The 17298-nt window shown below is 42.4% G+C and overlaps 1 protein-coding gene across 2 annotated transcripts in view; it reads right to left on the minus strand.

The window, feature by feature from the left end:
• ADSS2 (adenylosuccinate synthase 2) overlaps positions 1-16585 on the minus strand; it is a 32205-nt gene extending 15620 nt beyond the window's left edge. Inside the window, exons 1-2 of one of the 2 annotated variants that reach the window (XM_033144383.1) lie at positions 16283-16585; positions 901-1003 (exon numbers count right to left, since the gene is read on the minus strand). In XM_033144383.1, coding sequence (XP_033000274.1) covers positions 901-1003; positions 16283-16462 — 283 coding nt within the window. In that variant the 5' untranslated portion in view covers positions 16463-16585. The remainder of the gene's footprint in view (positions 1-900; positions 1004-16282) is intronic. The other variant, XM_033144382.1, reaches the window with a different exon arrangement.
• Between the last annotated feature and the right edge of the window lie 713 nt (positions 16586-17298).

The raw sequence follows: 17298 nt of genomic DNA on the forward strand, positions 1-17298 counted from the left end.
TCCTTCAAATTCTTTTGAACACTTTGGGGTTGTCAACCTGGTCCCTACCGCCCACTAGTGGGTGTTTCAGAATTCTAGGTGGGCGGTAGGGGGTTCTACGGCACAAGCTGAATCCTCCTTCCATCGAGCGCTGGTGGGCAGTAACGAAATTTTACCATCAAGAAAGATGCATTAGTGGGTGGTAGATATAAAAAGGTTGACTATCCCTGGACAAGATCATCAGACTAAACACTTCTGGATGTGACCCTGCCCTTCCAAGTAAGCAGGGGTACCAACTTGAATAAAATACTGGGAAGAGGGCAAGGGTGTCAACTTTGGAGGGCACCCACCAGCGCTCAATGGAAGGAGGATACAGCTTGTGCCGTAGAACCCCCTACCACCCAACTAGAATCCTGAAATGCCCACTAGTGGGCGGTAGGGACCAGGTTGACAACCCCTGATATAGGAGTTAACAACTGGACAACAAAAATGGATTTTACGCACTCTAATGATAGCCAAGAGGCTGATATTGATGAACTGGAAGAATAAATACATGGTTTCCTTTAATCAGTGGATTGATAATATGATAAGGCTTGCAGCCTATGAACAGACTGCTTACAGACATAGACTCTGCTTGGATAAATACAAGCATATTTGGAACAAATTTATACAAAATGTAGCAGGCTATTAATATTTATATTAGTATTGGGATAATAATATCAAATTTATAAAAGAATGTATGGGTTAGGGAATTTTTTATATATTAATATATATATTTTCCTTTACGTAGTTGTATATTTTGTTTTCTTTTTTCCCTTTATGTATCACTTACTGCTTTATATTTGAAAAAAATTCAATAAAATAACAATTATAAAAAGAGGTACTGTAGAGGTACAGTATATTTTGAAAAATACCACTTACCAATAAAAGCCGTAACTTTTGGATTGATTATACCACTGGGTAAGAGATGGAAATCATATTCCACAGAATCTACTACAACAGTATGCCCAGCATTGTTGCCTCCCTGCAGGTAAAATAGAATTTATTATTCTTCATTTTTTTCTTAAAATAGTTATAAAAGCTCATATTAGATTGAACTATCAACCCTTTCATACATGTTGTTCCTGTCTGCAGGGGCGGAGCAAGGGGGATGGGGGGCGGTCCACACCGGGTTCCAGGAGAGGGGGGTGACACTTTGGCTGGCCCCGCCCCGCCCAGCTGGCGGGCCCCAGAGCAGAGCGGGCTCACCCCGCAGCCTGCTCGCAAACCTGCTCGGCGGCATGAGAGCAGGCTGCGGGGCGAGGCCGCTGTGCCCTGTGGCCTGTTTGGGGCCCGCCTGGCGCCGCCGCTATTGTACACACTGCGCATGCGCCACTGCGTATGACACACGACGTGTGTGTCAGATGCAGCAACGCGGCGCACATGCGCCGCCGCTGGGTCCCCGGGTTTGCTGCCCCGGGTGACCGAGCAGCTCGGTATGCGCCTGCCTGTCTGTTACTTGGAAGAAAAGCAAGTCAAGCTATTTTTTGCTTAACTTGGCAACATAAACAACAAATCTCAAACCTGTTACTAACAGTCTTGAATGTATTGACAGTTAATTGGTCACTGATTTAAACTTGTTTCCAATATGTATTTTCATTTACAAATACACCCATAGCTTTTCAATCAAATTCACAATGCAAAAACTATTTCTAAATAAATAAATGCAAAAACTAAGCTTCACTATGTGTGTCATCTGCAGTCAGTTGTTTTGACCAATGAAAGACCTCATTGCCCCTAAAGCATTCATATTTTAATAAACTGTCATAGTTGAAACACTGGTTCAGAACCAGTGTGTTATGCTAACTATATTTTTAATATATTTATATCTCATAAAATTTATACACTGCTTGATTGTAAAAAAACCAAAAACTCAAAGCGCCAATGAATCCACTTGAATTGACAAAACTGCCACAAAGAAAACTCACAAGAAAACTCACAACTTACTTCTGTAGTGTGATGTTTGATTTTGGAAGATATTCCTTGTAAAAATTATGAGAACCCATGCCTTGGATCCATGTTTTGTGGCATGGCAGCACTGACAAATACTAGGTTTCTTACTTTTTTGTTCAGTCAACCAAGAGACAAATGTCACATTTTCAGGAGGATCCATTTTACTGGCTCCAACCTGTGTGTGCATGCATGTGCCAAAGAAAAGTGCACGTTTGTTTTCATATTCTACTTTCTCCTTTCCTCTCTCTTAACTCCAGCCTCTCTTCCCCAACCTCTGTGTCAGCCAACTTCCAGCCCTTCCTGCTTCCTGCCAGTAATTCTACTTTCCTTTTGCAGTCTCCCACCCAGGTAGTTATCCTTTCTCTCAGTTTTTTGTTCATTTGCTCAAGTGTTGTTCTGAGGTTTAAAAACCATGTTGTTGTTCAGTCGTTCAGTCGTGTCCGACTCTTCGTGACCCCATGGACCAGAGCACGCCAGGCACACCTATCCTTCACTGCCTCTCGCAGTTTGGCCAAACTCATGTTAGTAGCTTCGAGAACACTGTTCAACCATCTCATCCTCTGTCGTCCCCTTCTCCTTGTGCCCTCCATCTTAAAAACCATACAGAGATGAAAGAGGAAATGAAGAACAACACTTCCCCTACTTTCTCTTCCACTGTTGTGTTATCTGAGGCACACTTGGCGCTTAAGTAGGAAAGTGTGTCAATCTTTACCACTTCTTTCAGCATTATGTATTTTTCAAAGAAAAAGCACAACCACTATCACCACCTCATGTAGAAGGGGGCTGCAGAGACTTTACAAGTGGTAGCTGAAGTCTTCAAAGGAGACATTACTGAATTGGTAATTCCAGTAAAAAGCAACCAAGCTTTACCATTTTGTAACCAATTCCAATGCACAGGTAAACCAGTACAATGATGATTATTTTAACACAGGAATACTAATAATTTGGAGCAAATAATTGGACAACCCTATGTGTGCTTCCTAAGTCCTGGTGCTTTCAATGGGGTTTATTCACAGGTAAGTGAGCACAGAACAATGGTCACACAGTGCAATTTTAAGCATTCTTGTTTAGAAGGAAATTCATTGTGTTCAATGGAATGATAGAGCACATAGTCCTCTTTTGTTAATTAGATAATAGAGTACAATCCTAAACTCACTCAGAGTTTAGGATTGTACTCTATTACCTAATTAACAAAAGAGGACAATGCTTTTTTTAAAAATTAAGCCAGTTTAACTGTGCTGTGCAAGAAACACACAGAATGTTCAGTGACTTTCGTGGTTGAATAGCTACTAAAATATGCAAACACAGCCTTCCAGTTATGTGAACATACTGGGCATATTTTTTCTGACAAGATTTACCTTGCAGTAGTCCACAGTGCCAATATTTATAGAGGTCTAGCATGCAATTTCTGTCATGCCTTAAAAGTTCAAGACATTCATAAAGCATCCCATTGGCAGACTAAACCATTAATTCATGTGCCTTGCCTATCTTATCTTTTTCATACATCTAGAAATTTAGAGTCATTTTTAATCACCTCATGAGAATTAGAAAGGGGTTCTATACAAGAGTTTAAAAAAGAAGGTGGTGTTCTCTACAAATTTTTATAATCCCATCCTATGTTAATTCATTTTCTTAAATAAAGTCAAAAGGGTGCCATCGCGGCCGCCGACCCCCCGGGACACACGCCACATGCCACACAACCTCAGGACGCACGCCACGCCTCCCACTATGCACGTCACTGTGCTGTGTGCCACGCCCCCACGGGCAATGCGCCACGTACCCAGGATGTGTACCAGCCACACCCCCGCCTGTTCTCCACTCCGGGGGCTGCAGCATGTTTCTCCGCCACTGAATACTTCCTGTCAATTTCATCTCTTCCCATGCACCCCATGCAAATATTTTCTGGACTTTCCCTAAGCATCCAGAGTGGACTGGGGTGGGGGGGCAGGGGGAGGAGAGGGAAGGAAAGTTTTGTTATGCAAGCAGAAGTCCTCACAGAAAGAGGATGCTTTTTTGGACACAATCCAATGATTCCCAATATTTGCCCCTAACCATCCTACACCATGGAAAACTAACTTCTTCATTCCAGTAGTTTCACATCACATAAAAGTTTCCACTTTTATCCTGGGCTGTGGAGTGGCAAAGCCACAGGTCTCTCAGAGACCTTAAATGACTTATTTATAGGGTGTCTAAGACAGGAGACTGGACCTAATGGTTCGCGACTGGACCTAATGGTCAGGGGTCCCTTTACCTTTAAGAAAGGAGACAACAGCAAAACTGGAAGGAGAGAAAGAATAGTATTCACACATCACTACCAAAATTTCCACAATGGCACCTGCACAAAACAGGAAATGATAAGCCTTGTAAAGCTCCAGCCTCCTCTGACAACCACATATAGTGAAATCAGACTTATTAGTTCTGTATTCTTTAAAACAATTTAGGTTTTATTTTATCTGGAAGAACTTTGAAGTTTAAGAAATGTATACAGAGCAAAGCCTTCTGCAAAACATAAGATTCAAAATTAGAAAACTATATTTGGCCTGTGTGTGTTGGTATGTTATCTCTGCAACCATGTTATCTCTGCAACCATAAGGACTAAATGATAAGAACAGCGCCCAAAGCTCATCATGCAGCTCTCTTGCCTATGCTGTTCTTGTAAGATATGATGCTGTCTTGCCCCAAAATGGCAACTAGACACTAGACACTCCATTTTGGCAACTGTAACCTTGATTTAAGGAGCTATTTGGTACCTAGCTTATATATCTGAGTTTCTAATGCTGGACATAGAAATTATCTCAAATTTCAAAGGGCAGAGTAAAGAGGTACATCTGCAGCATACAATAAAAACCATATTGTAAACAGCCCTGTGACCCTTGACTAAAGGGCAGCATAGAAATTTAATTAACAACAACAACAACAACAACAACAACAACAACAACAACCGTAAATGAAAGTAACAGCCACACCTCTGTGGGGAGGAAATTCCACAAGCATCCTTTTCTTAAGGAAATTAGAGATCATGAAACCCTTATATCAGTGCCTATAAATCAATACCAATGTTATTTCCAGGAATCTCAAAAAGACTAACTTTGGATTACAAGTTTAAATAACATTGATTTGAAGATGGAATGCTATCATTTGATCCCATATTATCTTTTAAAATTGAAAACATTTTATACAAATAAGAAATGTTCTATTTCTTACATTCAAGAATAAGAAATGTTTCTCAAGTCTCTCTAGAGCTGCTCATCCAAAAAAAAAGCTACAAAGCTGATGTCCTTACTTGAACTTCTTTCCTAGCAGTAACCTAATATACCAGTTTCTCTTGCTGATGAATAGTTGTGAGCTACTTGAAACTGTGCAGGCATTTGACACATACAACTTCTGGGGTGGGGTGAGGGGAATCAGTCTCCAGTATTAATCTCCCTTTAGTAAAGTGGGTCTCCGGCATCGAACCACACTGGGCATATGCAGCAAGAAGAAAGCCAGAATGGGTTCCTGGGAAACTAGGATCTCTTAAAAAATCTTGCATTTGGGGAAGTGCCTTCCCCACTCCAAATACTAGTTTCAATAAGAGTTGGCATGTGTGCACTTGCTTCTGTCACAGCAGTGTTTCGCAGATACTGTGTTGAGCTGCCTTTTGGAGGTCCGTTCTTAACCTGAAACTGTTCTTAACCTGAGGTACCACTTAATGGGGCCTCCTGCTGCCGCCACACGATTTCTATTCTCACCCTGAAGCAAAGTTCTTAACCCAAGGTACTATTTCTGGGTTAGCGGAGGCTGTAACCTGAAGTGTCTGTAACCTGAAGCGTCTGTAACCCGAGGTACCACTGTACTTGTTAGAAAAAGAGGTATAAATTACAGAAACAAATTCATTCAGAAATTACTTTCTCTGAGCAGTTCCATGGGGCCAAAATCCCTGCCTCAATTACCATGTGTAACCTTTAAAGTGGTTGTTTGAGATATGGATTTCCCTCAAGAATTTTGCAAGCCAACATGCTTGTAGTTCCTATTAATAGTTATTTGATTAATGAATTTTTATCCTGCCCTTCCTTCTTGGGGCTCAGAGCAGCATTAAAATAAGCTAGTGCATGCTGCTGAAATCATAGGACTTTTATTCCTTCTCCCAAAGGCGGATTTAGGGCAGTGTGACCAATTCCGCCACACTGGCCACCGAGCATAGTGGCCACTGCAGAGCATTGCGACTATGACATAGTGAATTGAGCAGAACAGAAGGTGAGATGCATGGGGTGCCAAATTTTGGCCTTGCAGAGGGCGCCACTAAAATTTGAAAGATCAAAGTTCACCCCTGCTCCTCCATTCCAACTGCTGCCATGTCAGGGAGGAAACAACTCTCAGTCTGTCTTCTTGTCACATGTGAATGTGAGTTTCCCCAAGCAAACAAGACTGTGGGTACTTTCCTCCCTGACACAGGTACCTGAGATTTCAGTAATGGGCACATTGATTCTTCACATTAAATCATAGCTTATTTTAACTATGGTTTAATGTGGCATGCACTGGGCCAATGAGTTACACACTTAGATAAAACACTACTTTCAGTTTTAATTTATCAGTGCATGCGCCAGGCCTAGAGATATCAAAGAAAACTAAATCTCCACTTACACTGCACAATTGACATCCACCTGTGCAATGACATTTTTCTTTTGCTCCTCCATGCAGTTCCACATGTGCCCCCAAAATCTGATAACCCTCCAAGCAGATTTTGGGGGTGCACACAGTAGAGGAGAGCAAGGGGAAAGACAAGTCCCCTTGAATGAGCATACGTTTGCTTGGGTGGCAATGAATGTCACCCACCAACCACTGCTCAAACTATGCTACCAGACAAATAATTATGATAGCCATATGGAAAACAATCACACAGCATCAAAACAAGCAGACTCTTAGGCAACATTCTAAAATCCTTTCAGTCTCCCAGGTCATTCCCATATAAGCAGCCTAATATAGTAAGTAGTGAGAAGAGGAGTAGAAGTGACAGGCTGCATAACATATGTCAAATCCAGAGCACTATAACTATTCTAGTATGAGCTGCACCACAACTTCAACTATGAACATCTATAAATCACATTAGCTACGCTTACTATGGATATACTGAATATCAAGTCTCCTGAAGGCTACAGCTGAAAGGACACATGTGAAATCTTAGCCAAGCCTGTGGATCGCAACTACACTCTCTTAGTACTGTATATTCTGGCATATAAGACTACTTTTTAATCCAGGAAAACCTTCTCAAAAGTCGGGGGTCGTCTTATACACCGGGTGGAGAATCTGCGGCCGAGTATATCTCAAACTCTATATTTTAACTGGAAAAGTTGGGGGTCGTCTTATACGCCCAGTCGTCTTATACGACGGAATATACGGTAAATATCTGTTGAAAAAGTTAAGAGTATTTTCCATGAAATGGAACAGGATCAGACTTCAGAACAAACTTTAAATCCAGATTTTCCCAAGCAGCCAAATTCTAAATCCTATCTCAGATTGATTAGTAACCCATTTATTTATTTATTTATTTATTTATTTATTTATTTATTTATTTATTTATTTTACTTGTAGTGCTTATGCCATGACCTCTTAAGGCAGCATAACATTAAAAAATAATTAAAACACTATGAAATAGAAAAGAGTTACTAAGATTGGTCAAATATTTAAATAAGTTTCCCCCATCTCTTCCATGTTCCATCTTCCACTCACTTCTGAAACCTGCTGAGTCAACTAGATGTTACATCCCTCAAAGCTGCCGCTTCTCCACTGGGCTGCTGCTAACGTCCCTCATAGCTTTTGTTGGCAGATGAAGGAGGCACCAGAAGAAGCAAAAGTCTAGATGCTTTGGGGTTCAATATATCCCCTATCACAAGTATTCCATCACACCATCTGCATAAAAACAGTGAAGTTTTATACACAAAATAGACTGCAGTTGTGGCAGAAACAATATTTTTTTAAAAAAAAGAATTGCCAATTGCTCAGATCATGTTTCAGACATGAATGCAATCCCTGACCACAAGCTGATAATCCTAAAATATCTTAACTGCTATGCATGTTGACTAGTTAAGTAAACATATGTCAAAGGAAAAAATGAGATAATATTTTAACAAATTAACACTTTACTGCAAGAAAGCCTGTTGATTTCCGGCATGGTACATTACAAAAATTAATTTACTACTACACTGTTGTTTGCAATTATATATGATCAAATAATCTGTCAGCTAGAAAGAGAGGCTTATTTTAAAACTGCAGATGTAATCATTGGGACTCCTAAAAGAAAAAATCTACACATTGGAAGCCCTTAGGATACCTAGAGGTAAGCTACGGTACCTAAGAAAAGAAGTTTGTTTGTTTACACAAAAGTGTTTAGAATTAAAATCATTTCTATTTTTAACGAAAGATAGTGATATCATATCCAGCTGAGCAGTTGAAAGTCTTATCACTCCAAATCTGTGATATTTGTATCAGTTTTGAAGGGACCCTGAGCCACATAGCTCATACTAGGAGAATGTGATTAGCAAATGAATTAATGCGAGCTTTTGGTTCTGTTTCACTCCCAAAGAACTGCATAATGCTACCCGTGATGACGGGTGGAAATAATTCCATTGAGCTTTTCCCATTTCCTAAATTCATTAGCAAAAATGAATGGATGTTAATTACACATAAAAATTAGGCAAGCCTGGCAGTTGTGAAATGGTTACTTTCGTTTATTAGATACAAGGAAAACAAGCATGATAAATTAGATCACTCTAGGGCATCAGACCATTTTCCAAAGAAAAATGAAAATTACTTTTCACAAGTTTGATTATTTTCCTATGCAAATTTAGGTTATTTCCCCAAAAAAGAAACACCAATGAAAACTACAGTTGAGACTCATAATTTAACAACCTGAGAAAGTTAAAGTGGTGCATGAAGATGGCAACTGGTTCCACTTAAGAACATATAACCACATTAGCTCAGTGCAGCAGAAAACCATGCATCAGTTCTGCTCACTGTTGGAGGCATACTTCAAATCAAATTAACATCCTTTTTATATAAAAAAGAAATTATTTTAAAAAGAAACCTCATATTTTCCCATGCTCATATGCTAATTTGAAAGCAATAGGACTTCAAAGCCAGTTCCTTTGATGAGGTCACATCTTAACAAGAGTTTCAAGGTATCACTTAATCACTCACTCATCATGGATCACTGCTGCTTATCAAACCAAGCCATTATCTAACAATGTGAACTCAGCAGAGGTGCAGCAGTAATTGCTTAAAAAACCAAACTATCATTACTCTTACAACACATTTATACCAAGGATGAGAGATTTGTAAGAATGCTGTAGATTAAAAATAAGAGATTTGTAGAATGCTGTAGATTAAAAATTCTCTAAATAAAAAAGGAGGAAGTTATAAGCAAATGGTGCAAATGAAAACTATGACCAGCATTCAGCATACTTTGAACTACCAAACCATCTATGCCATTGTTTTTGTGAGCAATAAAAGGCATTAAAAACATGCAAGATCCTTAACTAAAAACACACAACTATTAAAAAGAATACAGTATTTAAACATGTAGATGAAGTGATAAGAAGCACTACACCTCTGCAGAGTTATATGAAATACCGGTAAAGCATGCTTACTCATGAAGCAGTCTGCCCAATTCACTAAGTCTTCGGCACCTGATAATTTTTGTCTACTTCCCTCCCCTCTACTTTATATGAACAACATAGGCAAGTGTTTGCATAAATTGTATCCACCTGACTTTTGGTAACTCCCTATCATAACACAGCCCCCACTGTTTAGAAGGATTTCTTGGCCCTTCGGCTATGTTTTTCAGGGGATACAAAGGAAGGAAGGAAGGAAGGAAGGAAGGAAGGAAGGAAGGGGAAAGGTGTGTTGCCTAAGGAGGCTCCCCCCACTTGCACAACTTTGGATCCTACACAATATATGGGCCCACTCTTGAAGCAGCAGCAGCAGCAGCAGCACCATCACCACCTACCCTTCACCAGAAGGTCCCAGGGCAGGTTGCAACTATGTAAAATACATTAAAAACAGTTTAACAAAAATTACAGTCACAACTAGAATGGGTCCAGATAGATAGGAAGGTAGGTAGGTAGGTAGATATATATATAGAGAGAGAGAGAGAGAGAGAGAAACAAAAAGTCAAAGATCAGGTGAAGCTCATGATAAAATCTGAATAATAAAGGTGCCACAAACCCCTCTGTGGGTGGCTGCCACAGAGAATGCTTTCTCTCAGGGTACCCCACAACCTCAGCTTTTGAGGGCAGAAGAACTACCAAGAGGGCCAGTGTTCTGATCTTAACACCAGAGTTTGTCTGTTGAGAAGGAGGCGGCTGTTCAGATATTTGGGGCCTAAGTCATTTAAGGCTTTAAATACTAGTGTGAGCACCCTAAATGACGTATAAAAATGAACTGGCAACCAATGTAGCTGTTTTAAAATAGGAATTATATGAGTTATAAATGGAACCCCAACAAGTGATTTGGCCTTTGTATTTTGGATCAGTTGATGTTTCTTCAAGGGCATGGGGGACAAGATGAAACCCTGCAGAACACCACAGAACAAATCTTTTTGAAACTGTTCCTGGAGGTAAGAGCAGAGCTACTATTAAACCTTGCCCTCAACTCCGACCTGCCTGAGAAGCTCCAGAAGAATACCATGGTCAACAGTATCAAGGCCACTGAGATCAGGAAGAACAAGAAGGGTTGCACTTCCCACATCTCTGCTGCCAAATGTCATCAACCAGGGCGACTAAGGCAGTTTCAGTGCAATAACTAGGCCAGACTGGAATGGATCCAATCAATCACTTTCTCCCAAACATACCTGAAGCTGTGCCACAACACTCTCAAGAACCTTCCCCAAAGAGGAGATATTTGCTACTGGGCGATAGTTGTCCAACACATCTGACTGCAGGGAGGTCTATTTAAAGACCACTTTGTAATGTACTACTTCAAGGTGGGTATTATGGTACTTGCTCTCATCCAGGGAAGCATTAATCCTCAGACACACCCAATCAACCCCCTACAGCTACCGGTAAGTCCAAGAAGCCAAGTCCAAGAAGCAAAGGTGAAAGGGGCAGGTGGTTAGTTGCATATTTTCCAATCAGCTTGCCACATCCTCAGACCACATTAATCGAAACCAATCCAGTACAGAAGGATCAAACAGTGCTCCATTGGACTTGTTCTGTGGCATCCAGCTCTGTCCAAATTACAATTTGCCCATTGCAAACAAGCAAAGCATACAAGCAAAGCATAATATGAAGAGATGCTCAGGGTTAGAGATGTGATGGTCTGGGGGAAAAAAACAGATTTTTAAAAAACCCACTGCTTCCCTGCAATTTTTCCAGTATTTTTTCCAGGCCTTCACATCTCTACTCTACTTGTTCCTAATGCTAATAACCCCTCATAGCCTAAGGTGCAGTGGTTCTATAAAGATGAATAGGGAAAAAATATGCTTATGAAGTAATACTGCCGATGACTTTGTAGTCTGTGATCTCTGTAAGAAAACGCAGAATGTTGCTCAATGAGAAACTGATGTGTGGTTCTTGTTCCCTATTTCAACAGTTAAACAGACTTCAAGGTTTAGCCATTAATTGAACTTCAGTAGAAATCAGACTCACCACACTGATTTTTAGACACATTTTATGACCAGATTATCAAATATACACAATATTTTTACAAGCTACATTTATACATTTTCATTTAAAGCAAACAAACAAAACAACAACAACAACGTGCTGCATTGTAACACTGGCCATGTTATCACTTCAGCAAATAATCTAATTTGCTTTCTTCTTATCTGAAAGTTGTTCCATCAAAAGCAGGCATTGGAAAGCACCATTTTAATAGAACAAACTGGGATGAAAAATCTCACTTCTAAGAATTGTTATGGTTTGACTATCAGATTTCTGTGAATAGGACTACTATTTAAGTCAGAGGTGGGAACTTGTGGCCTTCTAATGTTGTTGCAAAACAGAATGCTGTGAGAACAGAATACTGATACTTGGACTAGATGGGCCTTTGCTCCGATTCAGGCTTTTCTTATGTTCTTAACGTTCAAGATGAAGAACTGTTATACAAGGTTTGCCAACCATTTTGAAACTTTTTGGTTGTCCTAACAAAAGCGTATTAGCCTTTCAATCTTTCCCCTTCTTTCTCAAGTGATCAATTTACTTGAAAATTTTATTTTTCTAGTATTTTTCATTGCAAAACCATGGGTTATTTCTCAAACCTTATTTATCTTGCAAGTTCACACTAGACAGATAAAAAGCCAGGATCTTAACTGTTTTTGCCCCATAGCAGCTAACAGTGCAGCTTTTTATAAATGTTAAGACTTGCTGAAATTTTTCAGCATCTGCCAGTCACTGACAGCTTGCAAAAGATATGTAGAACTATCTTTATTAGGCCTGCCCTTGAAGAAAACTCAGAAACTTCAACGGGTTCAAAATGCAGCAGGCAGATTATTGTCTGTGTTACCATGTTCTAAAACAGCTGTATTGGGCTACCAGTTTGTTTGTTTTCATGCTAGGTTAATACTCCAAATGATTTCAAATATGTGAAGGACTGTCTCTTCTACAGGCCCCCGTCCCCTTGTGAAGATCTGCAGAGAGGGGCTTCTTGGTAGTTCTTCTTCCCTCAGAAGTTGGAGTGAGAAAAGGCATGCTCTGTGGCAGCCTCTAAGTGATGGAATTCTCTCCCCCAGAGGTGCATCTGGTTTCTTATACAGCTTTCAGCAAATGTTGAAGATGTACCAGTACCTCTTTACCCTGGCCTTTAACACCCAAGATGTGTGTTTTCAGTACCGGACCTATTCTGTAATTGGTTCCAAATGTTTATAATTCTGAATTTTAAATTGCTGTAACTCTGCTGGTGAAGGGTAAGTAATAAATTTTATAATACTAATGACATTTAACTGAACCTCAGCATATTAAGTGGACATTTATTCACATATATTTGGGGCCCATTAATTCTACCAGAAACACTGGCTTTCACTGTCCCTGGGATCAATGTCAGCGATTATTATGTTGCTTTGTCCCACCGGTCAATACACAAGGAACTCTAGGACTGGTAGTTCTCAAGAATCACACAGTAAGATTGGTGCTTCCCTGTCTCCCCAACTCTTAAGTCCTAGTTAAACTACACAAACATATTATCTTTTAGAGAAGAGCATGGGTGAGCAACTCACTTTTCAAAATGTTGCTTCATCTGCCTTAATGTAGCTTCCTATTGGCTTCAACAGATCTTGTAAGATCTGATCAAGTATATAAACCCAGAGAAATAAATATAGTCAGGCATACCGTATTTTCCGGCGTATAAGACGACTGGGCATATAAAACGACCCCCAACTTCTACAGTTACAATATAGAGTTTGAGATATACTCGACCGCAGATTCTCCACCCGGCGTATAAGACGACCCCCGACTTTTGAGAAGATTTTCCTGGATTAAAAAGTAGTCTTATACGCCAGAATATACAGTAATTTATAATTTACTGTAGACCCATTTTCTCACTTAGAGTAAAGGGATTGCAGCCTAAGCCATCACTCCTCCAGATTTCCAGGCCATAGTAAAATAGGGTGAATTTACATTATTGGATAAAGGTAAAGGTAAAGGGACCCCTGACAGTTAGATCCAGTCGCGGACGACTCTGCGGTTGCGGCGTTCATCTCGCTTTATTGGCTGAGGGAGCCGGTGTACAGCTTCCAGGTCATGTGGCCAGCATGACTAAGCCGCTTCTGGCGAACCAGAGCAGCGCACGGAAACGCCAAAATTGGATACTGATGTTAATAACCCAGGACAGTCAGGCAATATATCTCCACCTGAAAAGAAGGGCCATAGTTCAGTCGTAGAGTCAGAGCCAGCCCAGCCACTAGGTAGGGTAAGACCGCAGCCTCATGCTGGGTGCCCTGCCACCTCTACCAGCAGAAGTGCCGCCACCACGTTGGGCATAATCTCACCCCCAAATTGGCACTGATGGCGGCAGTGCCTTGAGTGGTGAAATGGGATGTACTGCCCCTGGGTACAGCATATGCATGCCAGATATCCCTGGTATCTTCAAAGCTAGGCTGAGGAAGGTTCTGTCAGAAACCCTGAAAACACCTTATTAGTCAATGTCAACAATACTAAGTTAGATAAATCAATGGTCAGACTTGGTGCAAAGTATCTTTCTATCTCACCCATCTAGCCACCCTACAGCGAGGGATAATGCAATCTAGGAGACTGTGTATCTGGGGAAGGGAACAAAGCAGACAGATCCATAGTTTTCAAGTAAGACACAGAGCTGAGATTTGGGGATCTGCTAGTTCAGACAGAGAAAGCATTCTTGAGAACTGTGGAGATTTGATATGACACAGTCTGTATATATGTAATTAAAAGTAAAATGCTATAAATCTCTGCTGAAATGGAAGGAAATCCAGATAAACACTATGTCCCTGGAACTTCTCACAACTCAGAAAAGTGAAACAGAGCATAACAGTGAAAACAAAATAAAAATTGAAAAAAAATTCCTTCCAGTAGCACCTTAGAGACCAACTAAGTTTGTTCTTGGTATGAGCTTTCGTATTTTTTTATTTTTTTAACTATGGCAGACCAACACTGCTGCCTACCTGTAACTAGAGCATAACGGTGTATTACTAATTTCAACACAACCAACTATGATATGAACAGGTGCTTACAATTTGAAGCAGATAAAAAAGAAAAGTGTATATAAACTTTTGTAGCTTCTAAATATGGGGTGGTATTCAAAGTGAGTCCTGCTCAGAGTAAAGAGCCATGACTAATTTAGGTTTATTAATGTCAAGTTGATCTACTTTTGAGTAGGACTTAACTGAATACAACCCATCTGTATTTGTGGCAAATATATGTACACAGGATTATGCACATAATTTCTTTTTTACATCTGTATAAGAGAAGTGTCATGTGCAAAGCAGTTGATTCAGATTCTTAAAAACAACATGGCAGCCTTAGTTTTTTTTCTAAGTAGTCTAGGTATGGCAGGTCTTTTGATTTTTTCAACTCCTAAGCACAGAATTCCTAATTCATTGTTTAAGGCTGAGAAAGCACTTCCAACCTGAGCATGTTCTGAAATACACAGACTACAATTTAGAAACAAAGCATCCAAAAAATTGTGTGTCAACTTCTATGGATTCAACAGGGCACTTTGCATCACCACCTCTTGAGCTTCCTGCTCTTTCTCCACCCCTCCCCTGCCCTTCTGAAGTCTGGAGAATCCTAATGCTGTGTAAGAGGCTGCATTAGTAAGATGAAAACAACCCATGTTTTGTGTATGCAAAGCAGAGTTTTAGGCATGTACATGGTGCACTTTGGGTCCTAGGTAGTCTTGGTTGCAATTCTGATAAAGACTGCAGGGCCATTACCTGTTCTTCGGATTATCCATTTCCATCAAAATCACTTAATGAAAGACAACAGACGTTTTGAAAAGGATTTTTCGACTGAATTTCGGATATTACCATTATCTGTATTATTTAAACAGCATTATCCAAGTACTTAGAAGAAATTAGCTATACCAAATTGGACATGAGAAGATGGAGAAAAAGAGAGAAGCCTGAGTCCAGGATCTCTGCCTTTAGACATCAAGTATCACACAGAGGTGAAGGAAACAGGAGAACGCTTGTTTCTTATTTTGGGCAGGCAACACAACAGGAGCTGAACACTTGAGATTAACCTCTCCTCCCGCCATTGAACTCAAGGAAGCCTCAAGGAAGACAACAGCCTCCTGGCGAAGGGGCTGGCCAAGGCCTTGGTAGCAGCTCGTTCAGCCGCCTCTTTTCCGCCGCTGCATTTCGTTCGCCTGGGCGAAGAGCTGCCGCTGCTGCACTGCAGAGCTACCCGAAGAGAAAAAGAAGCGGACGGCGGGAAATGGCCGTAACCGTCAGAGTAGAGAGAGATAAAATAAAGACCGGAGGTGGGGGAGGAACAGGTCGCTGCCGTCCTTCCCCACTGCCGTCCGTCACAAAGCAGGGTAGTCGGCCAGGGTGGGGAGGCGGCTCGGCGGCTTGCAAGGAAGCAGCAGCCCAGCTCAGTCACAACAATGGAGGAAGCGGGAAGAGCCGGCTATGGGGGAAACGAAGGGGAGAGGCTCGCCTTGACGGCCAGCTGGTTAGACCAAGGCGGCGGGTAAAATGCGCGGCGCCTGGCCTGAGCGCGGCAGTTACTATAGAAACCGAGGCGGCGGCGGCGGCGGCGGCAAGAGCCGCGGGGTCTCCGTTCTCGCTCTCTCTGCGACCCGTCGCCTCCCCGCGCGCGCCTCCCGGAGAGCTCAAGGTGACTCGGCCCGCCCAGCTCCTCACCTGGCACCTGCAGACGATGTCCGCGTCCTGCGCCAGCAAGTCCACCACTTTCCCTTTGCCCTCGTCGCCCCATTGTGCGCCCAGCACCACGGCCACTTTATTGCCGGGGTGCCGGGAGGAGGCCCCGCCGTTGGGGATGGTGACGGCCGCGGCGGCGGGCGTGGAGCCACTTTCAGACATGGCTCCCGCAGGCGAAGGTTCCCGTATTGCTCTTAAGGCACATGCGAGGAGCAGAGGAGGAAGCGGCGCGCCCGACTCCGCCGGCGACGGCTACCTCATCCCCGCCTTCCCTCACAGTTGCCGCATCCCGCTCCGGCTCCTGCTGCCGCCTACCGGCCTCCCTTTGGCATCCTGCTCCTACGCGTGTCAGGAGGCCCGCCCCTTCATCTGCATAATATGTTAAATGCCGGCGCTTCGTGTCCATATATAGAAGGAACTACGCTGCCCATAGTGTCGCGCGGCTAACTTCGCAGTCTCGCCGTGAAATGGCCGCGGGTCATGCTGGGAAACGCAGTCGCCCCGGATCTCGCCTCAGCTGGCGGGACGGCGCGCTGCTCGCTCGCCCCACTGTGGCCATCCGCGCTGTTATTGGTAGACGCAGAGCGAGCGCGAGGCAGCGTCGGTTGCTAACGGCGGTTATTTTGGCAGCGCTGATGGCGCGCTTTTTGTCCCTGCTTGTGTGGGCCAAGCTCCTGCTGCTCTGCCTCTGGTTGAAGGGATGCTGGGCAGTGTGGAGGTGCGGGAAAGAAGGATTGCCCAGGGGGCTGAGCGGGTTGGGAAGGGGATGCCAGAGAGGCAGGTTTAAGGGTGCGAGAGGGGAAACGGGGAAGGGCTCAGGGTAGCGAGTGGCCCTCATGGTGAGTGCAGGTTGCATCTTGTGAAGAGAAAAGTAACAGATATGAGGCAGAGCACTCCCCTAGCCGGCCACCCAGGGGCCGTTACTTTGGTTTGCTCACTCTTCTCAGTCCGAGAGCCTCATTTGGAATCCCCTCCGAGGGTTGCATGCCAGTTGTGGG

The sequence above is a fragment of the Lacerta agilis genome, chromosome 3 (genome assembly GCF_009819535.1).
Source record: "Lacerta agilis isolate rLacAgi1 chromosome 3, rLacAgi1.pri, whole genome shotgun sequence".
In the NCBI taxonomy this organism is placed as follows: domain Eukaryota; kingdom Metazoa; phylum Chordata; class Lepidosauria; order Squamata; family Lacertidae; genus Lacerta; species Lacerta agilis.